This window comes from Musca autumnalis, unplaced genomic scaffold (genome assembly GCF_047663935.1).
Source record: "Musca autumnalis isolate F117 unplaced genomic scaffold, ASM4766393v1 scaffold_4, whole genome shotgun sequence".
Classification (NCBI taxonomy): Eukaryota; Metazoa; Arthropoda; class Insecta; order Diptera; family Muscidae; genus Musca; species Musca autumnalis.
Genome location: NW_027411977.1, coordinates 86310008 through 86327872, shown reverse-complemented (window position 1 = coordinate 86327872; position 17865 = coordinate 86310008). Strand labels below are relative to the sequence as shown.

At 38.1% G+C, this 17865-nt stretch overlaps 1 protein-coding gene across 1 annotated transcript in view; it reads left to right on the top strand.

The window, feature by feature from the left end:
* The window catches only part of Dscam4 (Down syndrome cell adhesion molecule 4), a 349041-nt gene extending 336520 nt beyond the window's left edge, over nt 1-12521 (top strand). The window contains exons 27-32 of the mRNA XM_073987499.1: nt 2271-2414; nt 2496-2830; nt 2891-2963; nt 11581-11661; nt 11736-11904; nt 12023-12521. Coding sequence (XP_073843600.1) covers nt 2271-2414; nt 2496-2830; nt 2891-2963; nt 11581-11661; nt 11736-11904; nt 12023-12170 — 950 coding nt within the window. The 3' untranslated portion in view covers nt 12171-12521. The remainder of the gene's footprint in view (nt 1-2270; nt 2415-2495; nt 2831-2890; nt 2964-11580; nt 11662-11735; nt 11905-12022) is intronic.
* The last annotated feature ends 5344 nt before the right edge of the window (nt 12522-17865 follow it).

The window sequence follows — 17865 nt, the reverse complement described above, 5'->3', positions numbered from 1 at the left end:
CACGCTGTGTGGCGTAGGCTAGGTTATTTACGTGCAGCCTTCGTGCAGCAGCTAGTTGCTGTTAAGATGATTAATCCACCTTCTCCGTCGTTAGTGAGGCAATCTGAGAACACGTTTCGGACAGTTAGTTGTGCGGATCTGGGACAACTGACACCCTTCTCCCAGAGGAGAAGGCTGATGGTTCTGCCCACATGATTTGTGAAGCCACCCCAATTAGCTGTTCCTCGGCAGCATTCAATATGGGGATGTGTGTTTCTCAAGATTTTTGGTCTGGTGCTTATAAGCAATAGCAATATTCGATCGCTATAAGCCACGCTATCTCCAGTAAATGGCACCTACATCACCTCTAACGCCGCGATTTTGTTCATCATTAAAAAGCCAACTTACCAAATTTCAGTAAGTATGCCAATAACTGCTTTAGGGAACTGTCCAAATCTGATTTTCGGGCCGTAGAAAGGATTTTCTGAAACATCATCTATACTGCAGCAACTTATTACATCCTTGCTGGTCGAAATAACGGTCCAAATGACTAAGTGAGACGAAATTTGCCAACAGAGACGGTGATACTAGTAAGTGAGCTTGTTTAGTTTCCCCCAGACTCAGGGAATAGATGGTTTAAAGAACAAAAATAGAAAAATCAACTGATCGTCTTAATTGGGGCAAACATAGAGCACCATTGTCGACGTACTGTTGACTTACCCAAGAAGTACGTAAGTTTTTTAAACTAATGGGTACAACAATATATCCCATAAATCTCGGAATGTCTTCTCCTAGCTCCTTTGGTCCGTGCTGGGATACAGAAGAACCCCGGACCATGGATCTGTATCGTTTAACATATCCGCATTCACCATATGTCAACACCGACGAGATGTAATGTTTGCAGGAGGCTGCCCTAGACTTAGCTGTATACAGGACTACTACGATAGGAGTTATGTTGCTGCCTTCTGCGCCAGTTCATATCCCAGCGTATCTCGAACTACGTTGTCAGAATTATCATCATTTAGACACCCTCGCAAAATCCTCAACAACAACACAGACGTAAAAACAGAAAAATCAACTGATCATCGGAATTGGAGCAACATTGGAGTCGGTACTTTTGACAACAAAGAAGTCACTAGGATGAAGGAAAATTGGACTTCAGTCACGACGTAGCGTTGATTTGTCCAAAACGTAACTCGAACTTCGTTGTCAGAATCATCGTTATTGAGACACCCTCAAAGACTCCCTAATATGCTCCCGACGGCATAGTGATATGAATGTATGCGAATGATTGTCGATCTTTGCGTCGGATCCTATCGTCGATACCTACAAAGGTGACTTAGTGCAGTTCTTCCATCTGAGGAATATGCAAATATCCACTGCTTAGAACACTTCCACATTATTCTTCATATGTACGGCTGAAATGAGGCCTTCCCTGAATATATTGGTCGATGCTGTCCTGATTCCGACCACAAACTATATAGAATATTCGATAGCATGTTTAAGTCATTCGCACAATCCCCAGCTATTTTCCACAATATCAAAAGTAGGATCAAGGACACCTGTCGACCGTTGTCATAAGGAGCCGAAGATTTTGCGGGTGCATCAGCACAACAGGATGTTGTCGATGCAGTACCTACTTGGATGTTATCGCAGTGAGAGTTACTGACATAATCTTGTGGGAAAGCTTCCCCCACCAAGACACATCAGGGAAGATCTCCATGATCTAGTGAGGGAGGTTGAAATGTACACACGAGAACCACAACGAGCCTATCAGGTAGGTTTGGATAGCATTCACAATAATGCATTTGCACATGATCTGGGCGATGCAGACGTCTAATTACCTGCGTATGGTTTGTGAGCGAACAAGGTACTATACCTGTTTAGCTGCCTATCTAAACCAACTCACCCGTCTCCCGATTCCTAATAGACGCAGCCAGTCCATGTTGGAGAATTTTTTATATTAACAGATTATTGAACAGATTACTGAAAATGATATACGAACGAACAACAACAGAATTCAGCTAAATGTAGAAAGGTAGAATGTAGAACAATTCAGACCACTAATTACACAAAAAGGGTTTGTTTAAGTGAGATATGGATGGAGTAGTCCCTCACAGGCAACAGCAGGAATGCAGATAAAGAAACCTTATTGACATATTATTAAGTGCAACACAGTAGCAGAGAACTCAAATTTGTCAGAACTTCACACTGAGAATTGTTTATTGAACAGTCGCAAATGTCTTAAACAGTTTCTAATTTGTCTCATTTTCCATTCAATTTCATTGCAGTCGTTTACAACACCGACTCGAATGCCATGCCCACCATAACAGATAGTCCATTTTATGCCAACTTTAAAGTTTTGCTGCCAATTTGCATTTCACTTTTTATGCTACTTGGCTTAGTAGCAGCAGTCCTAATAATACGCAAGCGAAGTGAGTATAACTTTATTTGGGTTAATGCAAAATGCCCTATCTTTTCTTTTAAACGCCCCGTATTTATCCCTGTTTCATTAGAAATTAACAATCAAACGCGCCTGGCATCATCATCCATGTCAGAAACACCATCACTAACACAGCTGCAAAATAAACAGAATCGTGATCAGCAATACTTGGCGGTACGTTGTAACCCCAATGTAGGACCACCACGTACCTCCAATTCCAATGATTCGGGAAGTTTCGGTAAGGCCGAAGGTAATGAATACATCGAAGACATATGCCCGTATGCAACATTCCAGTTGAATAAACAACCCTACAGTGAAAGTTCGTATAGTGGTAATGTGTACAGTGGACCTTATCACTCAGTAAGGGGTTCATTTGTATATCATGACGTTAAACCAGATAGTTATCATGTAAGTGTAAACATTTAATAATATGAACAATTAATAGTATTGAATAAATATGTTTTTTAGACTAAAGAACCTGAATACACAAAAGTGAAACGAAAGGTTGGCCGACTACGAGATCCACATTCTGAGAGTCAAGGTAAGTGTAATCAGTTGGTAGAGCTTGTCTCTCAATGAATATTTGCAAAGAGATTAGAATATTTCAAAGAAAGTCCTTAAACAAATTCCAAACCTGCATGTATCCTCTTGACTGGGTTTGTTTTTTTCCCCAATCCCAATCAATTTGTTATGCGAATATCAGCAAATAACCCAATTGGCTATACCATAACAATTCATTCATCATTACAGAAGTTTATATTTTTTGTTATTATTGAAGCCATTAAAAATAGGGCTTTATTATGCGTAGACTGACAGATTATGCATATTGAAAGTCACAAAAAATATTTGAATTAGGCGAAAGAAGAAAGTGAACATCTCCGCAACATGTACCTAAAAAAACTAAGCAATATTGTATGAACGATAATTAGTTTGAAAACAAGGTGTTCAAAGTCTTGGCGGGGTCGACCATGTGATACCCTACACTAATACCCCTGATCATAAGCTTTTTACCTGTAAACATTTCTCTGAACCAAAATGATTACTAATTTTATATTTCACTACTGTCGACAATTTTCTTAGTATTGATTTAAAGCTTTGCTCATCTTCTTCGTTAGCGTGTTACATGTTTCGAATACACCAAATAGAAGCAGAGGTATTTGTCATTAAAATAAACACTTCAAAATATTAAAATTGGCTTTTCCAATAACTCTGATATTTTACCATCAATGTCAAGATATTTGGCATTAATTTAAAGCACAGATGGACTAGTTTCATTTCCAAGCAGTCCACTCAGTTATACCCGTAATGGAAATAAAATTTCACAAAATGGAAATTTAAAGCTCAGAATGTCTTCATTAGTATAGGACACTTTTGTTGAAATACCCTCCACCATAAAATATTCTTAACTAAAATGGAATAACTAGTTTTCTTTCCTGTCTACAATTTTAGGATCAACAATTTTTCGACCACGGATACCCCAAATGCCTAAATTATTTAATCTAATCTAAACAAGTAAGAACGGCGTTAACTTCTAGAGGTACGCTTCCATGGGGGATAAAGGAACCCGCGGATCTATGCTGATAAAAAATTCCAGTCTTTCGGTGGGATATTGACGTCACAACCTTTATCCATTTCGGTGTGATAATGAGGCCAAAACAAAATACCGTAAATCGAGTGGTACCGTTCTATGGGGGCTATATGAAAGCGTGGGGCTATATCGACAAATTTCGTATGAAAAGTTTAATATCCCAAATGGAGACCAAATACCAAATTTCAGACATTTCGGTGGAATTTTGAGGCCACAACTTTCAAAATACCGGAAATAGGGAGGTACTGTTCTATGGGGGCTATACCAAGGCGTGGACCTATACCGACAAATTTCGTATGGAACGTTTTATACCCTAAATGAAGACCAAATACAAAATTTCAGCCATTTCGGTGGAATATTGAGGCAACGACCTTTATGGGGCTATACTAAGGCGTGGACCGGTACCGACAAGTTTCTTGGGCAAAGTTTTGTACCTCCAACTAATTACCAATTACTAATTACCGACGACTAATTACCAAATTGCAGCCAATTTTGAACAATGTTGAGGTCACAACCGTCAAAATACCGAAAATCGGGAGGTACTGTTCTATGAGGGCTATATGAAAGCGTAGACCTGTACCGACAAATTTCGTATGGAACATTTAGTACCCCAAATTACGACCAAATACCAAATTTCAGCCATTTCGGGAGGCCACAACCTTCAAAAAACCGAATGTCGGGAGGTACCGTTTTATGGGGTCTATATGAAGACGTTGACCTATATCGGCTAAGTACGAAATTTTAGCCATTTCGGTGTGATAATGAGACTAAAACCTTCAAAATACCGATAATCGGGTGGTACCGTTACATGGGCGCTATATCAAAACGTGGACCGGTATCGCCCATTTGCAATATCAAACATCCTAGGAGTAATAGAAACTTCAATATTAAAATACAAAGCTCTATCTTAAAAATTGCAAGCTGTATCTTGACATGGTTATATCTACTTAGTATTTTACCCAGATCAAGAATATATGGTAACATGGGGGGCCTTCGCCACGTTTTTGTTCAAAATGTTCTCATATCGACATCATTAAAGTTTTTCCAAATATTATTTTTAGTAATAATATTAGCATGTCTTGACTATAAGTTTTGATATATAAATGATTATCATTTTGTTTTTAAAATATTATTTTTGAGTATTTACAAAATGTCTAAAAAGTGGCGAAGCCTCCCCACCCATGGGGTAGCTTCGCCATCGAATAGGACATATATCAACGGACTCTAAAACTGGCATTTACCATACTTCCTCCCCAAATATCAACATTATGCATAAAAGGAACATGTTTTGTATTTAATAATCAAAAATTATTCTAAAATTTACAAAAAGAAACATATTCTAGCCGTTAATTGAAGTAGGTACCTTGAATTTAGGCATAAACATGAAATTTTTGCCAAATTAGATAGGTTTAGCACAATATTTGATTTCAACTTCACATTATAGCGTGGTATATTAATAGCATAAACAATTTAGGTTAAACCTGACATATTTCTCACATTAACCCACAACACCCCTATCATGGCGTAGCCGCCCCACCCCCTACATAGTTCATAATATGAATATATTGACATTTATAATTACTTTTATCATGCAAATTATTTGGATTTATATTCTTCAGTAGTTGTCTATTAAAGGTATAAAATATAATTTTGATATCACAAAAGGTATACAAGATATCACAAAATATACCTACCATGAATATTATTCGCAAAACCCCAAAAACATGAAACCGCGTGCATCAGCAATCATATGTTTGATAGAAATTCCAATTTTTGGGAGATGAAAGATCTTCGTTAAACTCACAATTTTCCCTTTAACGGCATTTCTGTAGCAGTTATAATTATCAAGAAAATCGGTGCTGGCGAAGGCGCCCCAGTGGCGAAGCCGCCCCATGTTACCATATATACTTTATAGGATCTCCGATGAATATTTCAATGTGCTACAAACAGAATGACAAATTTAATTATACCCTCCATATTATGGTGAAGGGTATAAATATTTATTCAATCAGATGGTACCTTTATATGGGGGCTATATCAAAGTGTGGACCTATGTTGACAATTATGGGTGGAAAAGTTTTAAGACTAAAATGTCAAATTACGGGTAGTTCCGTCAAACAATGTAGCTAAAACCCACAAAATACCAAATGTTAGAAATTATCGTTATGTGAGTATTATACATGGACCTATGTTGACGATTTTTAGTAAAGAAGTTTCGTGATCATTGAGAACCTCAAATGTCAAATTACAGCTAGTTCGGTTAAATATTTAACGCAAATACCGAAATTCAGGAGGTACTATTATATGGGGGAATATCAAAATATAGACCTACGTTGGCGATTTCTGGTAGATAAATTTCGTGACCACAGATAACCTCAAACCCTCAAAATAAGGGAAATCGGGAGGTACCATAATATGGGGGCTTTACCATGTTGGCGATTTCTTGTGGGAACTTTCGTGACTACTAAGAACCTTAAACGTCAAATTACAGCTAGTTCGATAAAAATTGTAGCTAAAATCCTGAAAATACCGCTATATGAGAGCAATACCAAAACAAGGAGCTATGTTGATGATTTTTTTAGCTAGTTCGCTTAAAAATTTTAGCTAAAACCCTTAAAATACCGAAAATCGGAAAGTATCGTTATATGGGGGCCATATCAAAACATGGACCTATGTTGATGATTTTTGATGGAGAGTCAAATATCAACTTATCGCTAGATTGGTCAAAAATTGTAGCTTAAACCTTCAAAATACAGAAAAACGGAAAATACCGTTATATGGAGGCTATACCAAAACATGGACCTATGTTGATGATTTTTAAAGAAGAAGTTGCATGACTACTTAGAACCTCAAATGTCAAATTACAGCTAGTTCAAGTAAAAATTGTAGCTAAAATCCTCAAAATACCGAAAATCAGGAGGTACCGGTATATGAGGGCTATATCAAAAAATGAACCTATTTTGACAATTTGTAGGCGAGATGTTTCGTGACCATTGATAACCTCACATGTCCAATTACAGCTAATTCGGTTAAAAATTGTAGCTAAAATCCTCAGAATACCGAAAATCTGGAGGTACATGGCCCTTAAAGTCAAATTATAGCTAATTCGGTCTGAAAATGTGATTAAAAACTTCAAAATACATGAAATCAGGCGGTTCCAATATGTTTCATCATCCAACTTGACCTGCCAGCAAGTGAAAGACTCAACGTTCTGTCACAATTGTTGTGGATACTCGAGTGATTACAACAGACGGACGAACGGACATGCATACATCGACTCAGAATTTTACCCTAATCTAACTTTAAACAAGTAAAAAAGAATCAGTCGGCTTTGCCGACAGATATATACCCTCAGCCTGTGCAAATTGAAACATTTTTTAACAAAAAAATTATGTATTTAGGGGGTTTCAAAATTTTGGTCGTATGAGCCGACAAAAATGTTGACTAAGATTAAAGTTCAAAAAATTTGCGGAAAGGGTACTTAAAGGAATGGACCGACATAGACCATGGGGGTGCCATAAGGGGTTTTTTACACCCTTCGGGCTGTTTTCTCAAGAAGTATGCACTTGCCCCTGAAACAACTTTTACCATCGTAATTGAGGCAGCGAATGTAAGTTGCTTCAACAAAAATCAAAGTGATTCAATAGCAGGTTTTAAAGTGAACTTATCCAAAATTTTGTGTGGGAGGTACGGGATGGAGTGGACAAATATAGTCCATATTCGAACCTGATCTATATCTGGTAGATATTATGAGAATGTGTAAAGTATGGACCAAATCGGTCACTCCCATCAAGAGTTATCGTGCGCACAATTTTTCTGAATATTTTTGAACATTTGTGGGGTAGGTACCTGAAGGAGTGGACCGATATTGCTTATCTACGAACTTAAACTAACTTTGGAAACAATATTACGAAGGCCAAATTTTGGCCAATCGGCATATTCGTTCGAGAATTATCTTGCGCTTCCACCCATAAACATGGTGTCATAGGGTTTGTTTTTCAACTTTCAGGCTATTTTTTCAGGAAGTATAGGCTTGCCCCTGAGGAAACTTGTACCTTCGTAGAGGGGACAGTGAATACAAGATGTTGCAACAAAAACCAAGGCGATTCGAGAGCAGGTCCTAAACTGAACTTTTCCGAAATTTTGTGTGGGAGGTACCCGAAGGAGTGGACCGATTGAGTCCACATTTGAACCTCATCGAAGTCTGGTGGAAATTTTACAATGTGCAAAGTATGGACCAAATCGGTTACTCCCTTCAAGAGATATCGTGCGCATAATTTTTCCGAACATTTTCGAACTTTTGTGGGGGAAGTACCGGAAGGAGTGGACCGATATAACCCATCTTCGAACTTAAACTAAGTTTGGACAAAATATTACGAAAGTCACATTTTGGACCGAATCGACAGATTCGTTCGAGAGTTATCTTGCGCTCCAACCACTACACACGGTGTCATAGGGTTTTTTGTAACTTTCAGGCTATTTTCGCAGGAAGTATGGACTTGCCCCTAATGAAACTTACAGCGTCGTATAGAGGACAGCGAATACAACTTGCGTAAACAAAAATCAAAGCGATTCGAGACCAGGTCCTAAACTGAACTTTTCCGAAATTTTGTGTGGGAGGTACCCGAAGGAGTGGACCGATTGAGTCCATATTGGAACCTCATCTAAGTTTGGTAGAAATTACGCGATGTGTAAAGTATGGACCAAATTGGTTATTCCCTACAAGAGTTATCGTGCGCACAAGTTTTGCGACAATTTTTGAACATTTGTGGGGGAGGTTCCTGAAGGAGTGGACCTATATGGCCCATCTTCGAACTTAAATCGAATCTGGACAAAATATTTCGATACCCAAAATTTGAACCGAATCGATTGATCCGTTCGAGAGTTATCGTGCGCACCAGCCAGCCAGACAGACAGACAGACGGACAGACAGACAGACAGACGGACGGACATTGCTAGATCTACTCAAAATTGTCTGAAACGGATATCGTACAAACATACTTGGGGTCTAAAACCATTATTTCTATGAGGCACATTTTTGGTCGTATCAAAGTGTAAATACCCTCTTTAGCCTAAAGGCTGAGGGTATAATGAAAGGTGCTTACATCTGGGAAGTTTTTGCGGATTCTGAAACTACAATGTTCGATGAAGGGCTACATCGATCGATTTTTAAAAAAGTATTAGGTTTAAAGGAAATGGTGGAACCAAAAAAACCAAAATTTAATTTTTTGGCTTAAAAACTAAAGTTTTTCGGAAATAACACGGGCAAAAAAATTTTTAAAAATAAAATCGACAGATGATGTCCTTGATAAGCCCACATAGCTATTAGGGTTAAGACTTTTACAACCTCATATAACATGTACAATCTTTTGATGAGCTTTTACCAATCATTAGATAAAAACTTAACTATAAGGTAATTCGATAAAAAAGCTCACTCACAAAAAGCTTTTAACTTTTTATATACAGTGTTGCGCATATCAAAAGCAACAAATCCCGGAGTTTGCATTAATTCAATTTTTGGATCCGTTGCAATCTTTAAAAATGGGCAAAATTTCATAATACCCTCAAATCAAAATATGTTTCTCTCATATAAAAATTTAAATTTTGAAATATTCATTCGGAAAGTGGATTAATATCAACCATTATTTTGTTTGCCGTATAATAAAAAAGTTATACAACCGAATGTTGGTAAACACAATACATGGCCCAGAGTACTTCGTAGAAGTGGTCTTGAAAACAATTTGAAAAGTTATACATCTCCCAACTCAAACAACACAACGGTCAAGAACCCATTGTTTCAACCAACAGTGCGTAAAACATTGTCATATGGCTAAATAATTCGGTTTTTTATGTTTTTTGTTATTAAATCTTATTTTTAATATAATTTATTAAAAATAAAATAAAAAAAATCATATTGGGTCCTTTAAACCATATAAAACATTGAATTTTCTACCAGTGTTTCATATATTATCTTTCTTTGGGTATGACAATGGTTTCTTGGCCAGTGTATAACTTTTCAAATTGTTTTCAAAACCTCTTCTACGAAGTACTCTGGGCCATATATCGGAAATAAGAGCCCCAACTACTTCTTGGAAGTTCCTATTCGCATTATTTTTAAAGTTTCCCCAACGTTTTTAGCCACAATGTGCCGATGGTCTCAAGGGGCTTACACCAGGATGTATTGTGTTTACCAATATTCGGTTGTATAACTTTTTTATTATACGGCAAACAAAAGAATGGTTGATATTAATCCACTTTCCGAATGAATATTTCAAAATTTAAATTTTTATATGAGAGAAACATATTTTGAATTGAGGGTATTATGAAATTTTGCCCAGACCCTGGGAAAAGTGGTAAAAAGTGGCAACGCTGTTAGGATAACAGATGCAAATTCTTTCTAAAATGACACCACCATGCCCCAAAAGACAAATTTAAGTCAAAAGTACAGTTATTTAACACGGATGACACTACAATTTTTAATAATATTTTATTGTTGCTTTTGTTTTGCACTCCCCATTCTCGAGGATCAGTCAATATTGTTGTTGTTGTTATCCCATCCAACTACAAAGTACAGAAATAATTTGTTGAAAGCTCTCTGTACATAATAAAGAACAACTGGGCACAAAATATTACATTTTTAAAGATTGCAACGGATCCAAAAATTGAATTAATGCAAACTCCGGGATTTGTTGCTTTTGATATGCGCAACACTGTATGTGCTTTATTGAACAATTTTTGGTGTCACTTTAAGAACATACTCGTATGTATATGAATCAAAACAAGCCACACGACATAACCAAAATTACATAAGCTTCTGTTTCTCACCAATTTTATTGCCATATCATTATATAAAATATAATAATTTTTTGAGAATTTTTTTTCCATCCCATAGTATTTTTCAAAAAAAAAAAAAAAAAAATGCAAAGCTGTTTGTGCGTGACCTTTTTTAATAATTAAATGGAATGAACGTTATTATTGGCATTAATAGGCAAAAGTTCGTTCATTCTCGCTACAGGAAATCATTTTTGAGAAAAATGTCGAAAAGTCATAACCCTAATAGTTATATGACAATCGGATTAGTAGTGTTTAGGCTGTTACATACAACTCACAATGAATGTTTCCTCTTCCAACACTCATATCTCAGTCAATTTTGTTCCGATCGACTCGACTTGAAAGTTTTACAACAAATTCTATGATTTTTCGATTTTATGAAATTTTCAATTAACAATGGCTTCTAATTTATTTTACATACAATTACATTTTATTTCACCATAATTTATCCTCCAAATAAATGTCGTTCACCATTTGATATTTTGTTTCTTTATTTCATTACATGTCATCATTCTCTATATATGTATTTATGTATGTATGTATTGTGTAAATATATATTTTCTTACATTCATTCATATCATCATCGACATCATCGTTTATCTCAACCTCAATCATAATCTCAAAATCAATCGTTTCAAAATCCGTCATCAAATCGTACTAACTGTTCTAGAATCGGATAATCCAGGCTCGACAGATTCCGAAGTTAGGAAAATCCTAACACTTCACATACCAATTACAGAATATGACACACTTGGCTCTGAATCGGATAACGATGTATCAGCGAGAGCTATGAACTCGGCTAAATATCGGCCACAAAGAGGTAAAGGAAGCTGTGTAAATTTTTTTTATAAATACAATTAATGTGACTATTTATTGTGAATTTATTTCTTTTAGAAACTCAAGATGAATCATCATCCTCATCGGATGCCACTCCAACCAGTTTGAGTCGCAAATTGAAACCACCCTATACAACACGTAAAGGAAATAAAACTGGAACAACGGGAAAACGACATATTCGTTCATCCAGTGGCTATTCCAGTAATCATGATGAGACAACATTTAGGTAAGTTTATATGTAATTACGTTCCTTCAGTATGCTGACACCATAATTAATGGTTTCAATTGCAAAATAAAATAAAAACAAATCTTAAATCTATTGCATGTTTTTTTCTTATTTTTAGCATCGCCAACTTTCCACCCAACTATCAAGATCATATAAATCCACCTGCTCGATTTTCCGATGAGAAATCCAGTAATAAATCGCAAACATCTCCTCGGGTGCGATCCAACAGTAAACTACAGAGGGAGACCTTTCAGATAAATGTTTAATAGTAAACCACTGGACGATCGCACCCGTCCACCCAAACACACTCTAATTCCCCTGAATTAGGCAAATGATTTTATTTGGTCAAAGAGAATATGAAAAACATGACGAAGAGAAAAACTCACAGCAGTTGCTAACCATTTTGAATGAAATTCAATGATGAGCAACTCGTGGTGGGCCCAGATCCCAAAAAATATGTTTTGTTTTCTTATGTTAACATATTAATGTATTTGTGTAAATGTTGAATATATAGAGACAAAAAAAATATCGATGTAAAATGTTATAAACTGAAAGTGACTATTATTAAACAATGTAATTGAGATTGTATATAAATGAAAATACACACACCCCAGTAAACAAAATGCACACTAACAAATATTTAGAAAGGAAGGAAGGATGCATTTGACAAGAAACTGCATACAAAATATTATTATTTTAAATATATACAAAAGAAAAATCTAGACAAATAACCAGTAAAATAATTTAGGATAATAGGAAATATGATTATAACTAAAAAACGAATGAAGGAAGGAAGTAATTAGAATTGTTCTAGTCACCAACACAAATGCACCAACATCATCGATCACATCTAAATCCAGTAACAATCACTAGAACATTGAAGATTCACACAGCGTACATATTTGAAATAACCGCTGGTGTTGGGAACACCCTACTCGATATTCAAAGAGAAAATTTTGTCCAATTTTTAATTAATATATTCAAATGTTGCAAGATATAAGCAAACATGACAACAAGGCCCCTAAAACTGAGCTAACCTGGGAGACTTTGGTCTCTTTGTTTTTGGTATTTGTTTTTTCTTTCTTATGGGTGATGTTTTGTGTGGCTCATATTAGCCTTTCTAAGTTGTTGAAGGTAGCTGGTGAAACCACTGATAGGTCGCGAAAACACTGATAGTTGGCATATAAGGACTGCACGAAAACTATCTGGCCCAGGCAACATCTCGGGTTGCCATGCGCCATTCCATTTTTTTTTTTTTTTTTGAAAGTTTGACAGTTTTTAGCCTGGACATACTCAGGACAGTTTGCCATAGGACCTTTATTGTTTACAGTGACTTAAAAAAATCACTTTGCAAAAAAAATGGAATGTACTTGAGAACATTTTCGTCCGGTTATTTTTCACAACTTTTGACGTGGATAATCAAGGCAAGAGTGTATCGATCGAATTAAATCTTTGTATGTCGATAAAGCACTATTGCACTATGAAAAACTGGTTTAATGAATTCAATAGTGACCGACACTAGCCAAAAAACGAAGTTTGAGAGGGTGGCACAAAATCGGCCGTTGTGCCAGAAAAAAATTAAGCCGTGCGTGAACGGATAATGCAAGATCGCCATGTTATATACCGTGAGATAAAAACATCCTTGGGCATTTCTGCCACCAACTAACATTTGATATTGCATGAACACCTGGCCGCAAAAATGGATTTTTCTCGTTAGATCCAGCAAAAGAACATTTGTTCCATAGGCCTAGCTAAGAAAAGATCTCCATTTCCCTCTATTTGTTGCTTCGCACTCTGGATTACCGCGCCGTTTCATCTCATCATCCACTTGTTTGCGCCATCTATTCCTTGACCTGCCAATTCTGCGTGCACCGCCAAGCGGTCCGTATTTTTACGCCTTTTTAGCGGGTTCATCATCGCTCATTCTTATGATATGGCCTAGCCAACGCAATCGCTGCATCTCGATACGTTTAACTATGTCGTTGTATAGCAGATACAGCTCGTGGTTCATGCGACGTCGATATTCACCGTCAACGCAGATTGGTCCGTAGATCTTTCGAAGAATTTTTCTCTCAAACGCACCAAGTACTGCCATGTCTGCTTGCGCAAGTACCCAGGCTTCGGAGCCATACATCAGCACCGGTAGTATCAGTGTTTTGTAGAGCGTTATTTTTGTTTGACGAGATGTAACACATTGTTCCACAACATCCCATACGGGACAAGGGAGACTTCTCTCATATCAATGAGTGCACCCCAATTCATATTTAGCTCAATGATATGGGACCTACTATTTATCGCCGAGTCCGAACGGCGTGTCTTAAGACACCACTTATGGAGAAGTTTTTCAAGGCTGAAATACTCAGGAAATGTCGCCAACATTACTGAGGGGTATTTTGCCACCGTTGAAAAATGTTTGATGTTGCTTGGCCGGGGAATCGAACCCCCGACCTTCTGCGTGCAAGGCGGGCGTGCATACCATTGCACCACGAGATGTGGCTTTGTTTTTAAACTGCTTACTTTAACCAAAGTAGCATCTGTTGGCCAATACAATTCTTCTTTTTATTTCACAACTGATGTCGTTTGTTATGTTTACGGAGGTGCCGAGGTAGACTAAGTCTTTTACTACCTCAATATTATAGGAACCAACTTCCACAGTCGGTCCGAGCTCAATGGACGAATTGCGCGTCGACACCATCAACTTGGTCTTCTCACCGTTTACCGCCAGACCCACATTAGCAGATTCTCCTTCGACCTTCATAAAGGTATCAGTTACTTCTTTTACTGATCGGCCCATGATGTCTATATCATCAGCATAAGCAAGTAACATGTGACTATTGGTGTAGATTGTGCCACTTCTTTTGACGTTTGCCTCTCGTATAACCTTTTCCAGCAGGATGTTGAAGAGATGACACGAAAGGCTGTCTCCTTGTCTGAAACCTCTTTTGGTACAAAACTCTTCGGAGAGGTTCTTTCCTATTTTAACTGAGGACCTCGTGTCAGTTAAAGTCACTTTACAAAGCCGGATGAGCTTTGCGGGGATACCAAATTCAGACATGGCTTGGAATACCTTTGAACGCAGCGGGCTGTCGAAGGCTGTTTTATAATCGACAAAAAGGTGGTAGGCGTCGACCTGCATCTCTTGGGTCTTCTCCAGGATTTGCCGCAGGGTAAATATCTGGTCAATGGTGGACTTGCCAGGTCTAAAGCCGCATTGGTAGGGTCCAACTATCTCGTTGACCATAGGCTTTAGTCGTTCGCACAATATCCCTGACACGATCTTGTAGGCAATAGGGAGTAGACTTATGCCCCTATAGTTGGAGCATACAGTCTTAACTCCCTTCTTGTGGACGGGGCACAGGATACTCAGGTTCCAATCCTCGAGTACTCGTTCTTCCTGCCAGATGGTGCTAACTAGCTGATGAATACACCTTATCAGCGTGTCGCCTCCGGTTTTGAACAGCTCGGCTGGTAAGCCATCGGCTCCTGCTGCCTTATTATTCTTCAGCCGATTTTTTGCTGTCTTTACCTCATCTTGGCTGGGCGGTATACATTCAATACCATCTTCTGGGATTGGGACTGTGGTATCTTCGTCCTCTTCGCTGCTATTGGATCCTGAGTACACTATCTGTATCAATTACCAAATTACCTTGCTGGTCTCTACAGGAGGATGTGCCTGTACCAAAGCCATCAGTTTGATGCTTGACTCTTTGATAGAATTTTCGGACTTCATTCTGGCTCCTGTACATCTCGATTTTTTTCACACTCCCGCTTTTCAATCTCTCTCTTTTTCCTGCGGAAAAGACGTTTCTCCTCTTTCCTTTTCTCCCTGTATCTCTCTCGTGCGCTACGCGTTGCTACGGATTGTAAAGTAGCCCTATATGCCGCATTTTTCTCTTCGGTGGCAGCACGACACTCCTGATCATACCATGGATCCTTTGGTGAAGGTCTCTGGTATCCAAGTATGGATTTTGAGGTTGTTTGCATGGATTGAGCAATGCTTTGCCATTGCGTTGATATGTTATCGGGATGAGGAGTGCTTTGATTAAGCAATTGGGCTAGTTGAGTGGAATATGCTGTGGCTATCTGTTGTGATTGCAGCTTATCGATGTCTAACTTTCGTGTTGTGTCTGTTCGTTTAAGCGGGTGCGTACCTTTGCTGCAACAAGGTAGTGGTCCGAATCAATGTCTTCCATCTATCACAACATGATCAATTTGATTTCTTGTTTCCTGATCTGGAGACAGCCAGGTGACCTTATGAATATCGAGATGATTAAATCTGGTACTGCTAACTACCATGTTTTTTGCAGCTGCAAAGTCTGTGGGGGCTGAAACTAAGTTTGGACATAATATGACGAAGACCAAATGTTGGACCAAATCGGCTAAACAGTTCGAGAGTTATCGTGCTCTCCGACCGCCACATATGGTATGGTGACATAAGGGTTTTTACAACTTTCGGGCTGTTTTCCCAAGAAATGTGGACTTGCCCCTGAAAAAACGTTTACCGTCGTAATGGAGATGACGAATGCAAATCGCTTCAACAAAAATCAAAGTGATTCGAGAGCAGGTCTTAAATGAAGTTATCCGAAATTTTGTGTGAGAGGTACCAGAAGGAGTAGACAAATATAGTCCATATTCGAACCTGATATTTATCTGGTAGATATATTAGGATGTTTAAAGTATGGACCAAATCGGTCACTCCCATCAAGAGTTATCGTGCGCACAACTTTTCCGATCATTTTTGAACTTTTGTGAGGGAGGTACCTGAAGGAGTGGACCGATATGGTTGTTTGGACAAAATATTACGAAGGCCAAATTTTGGACCGAATTGGCAGATCTGATCGAGATTTATTTTGGGCTCCAACCACTACACACGGTTCCATAGGGGTTTTTTGCACCTTTCAGGCTATTTTTCAGGAAGTATGGACTTGCCCTTATGAAACTTGTACCGTCGTATGGGGGACAGCTAATGCAAGTTGCTACAACAAAAATCAAAGCGATTCGAGAGCAGGTCCTAAACTGAACTTTTCCGAAGTTTTGTGTGGGAGGTACACGAAGAAGTGCACCGATTGAGTCCATATTTAAACTTCATCTAAGTCTGGTAGAAATTTCACGATGTCGAAGAAGTGCACTGATTGAGTCCATATTTAAACTTCATCTAAGTCTGGTAGAAATTTCACGATGTACAAAGTGTTGGCCAAATCGGTTACTCCCTTCAAGAGTTATCGTGCGCACAAATTTTCCGCACATTTTCGAACTTTTGTGGGGGAGGTACCGGAAGGAGTGGACCGATATAACCCATCTTCGAACTTAAACTAAGTTTGGGCAAAATATTACGAAAGCCAAATTTTGAACCGCATCGGGTGCTCCGTTCGAGAGTTATCGTGAGCACCAGCCAGCCAGCCAGACAGACGGACAGACAGACGAACGGACATGGTTAAATCAACTCCAAATTGTCTGAAACACGTTTCGTCCAAATATACTTGGGGTCTAAAACCATTATTTCGATGAGGCACATTTTGCCCGTATGAAAGTGTATATACCCTCGTTAGCATAAATGCTGAGGGTATAAAAATGGAATAGTGGGATGTACGCCAACTATCAATAGGCTTCTTTCTTTGTGAGACCCCCATCAACCCCCAAAATTTCGTGAGGATCCAATCAAAATTCAGATCTGTGATTACACCAAAAATGGAAAAAGGGATGCATTACCGACTATTGCGATATCTCTGTTATTTGAAAACCTATGACAACCTACTTCACATCGTTGTATAGGTGATATTTTCTACTTTCCTTGTCAGGTTTTGCTTTCGATATACCTCTTACAGAAGGGACATATTCGCTATGAAATAAAACGTTGGCCTTTTCTCCAAATAAGTTTTTTTTCACATTCCGACCCCTGAACAATATACGACCATTACCAAAATCAATAGGTTTTTTGCTCTGAGGACCCCCATTAAAACC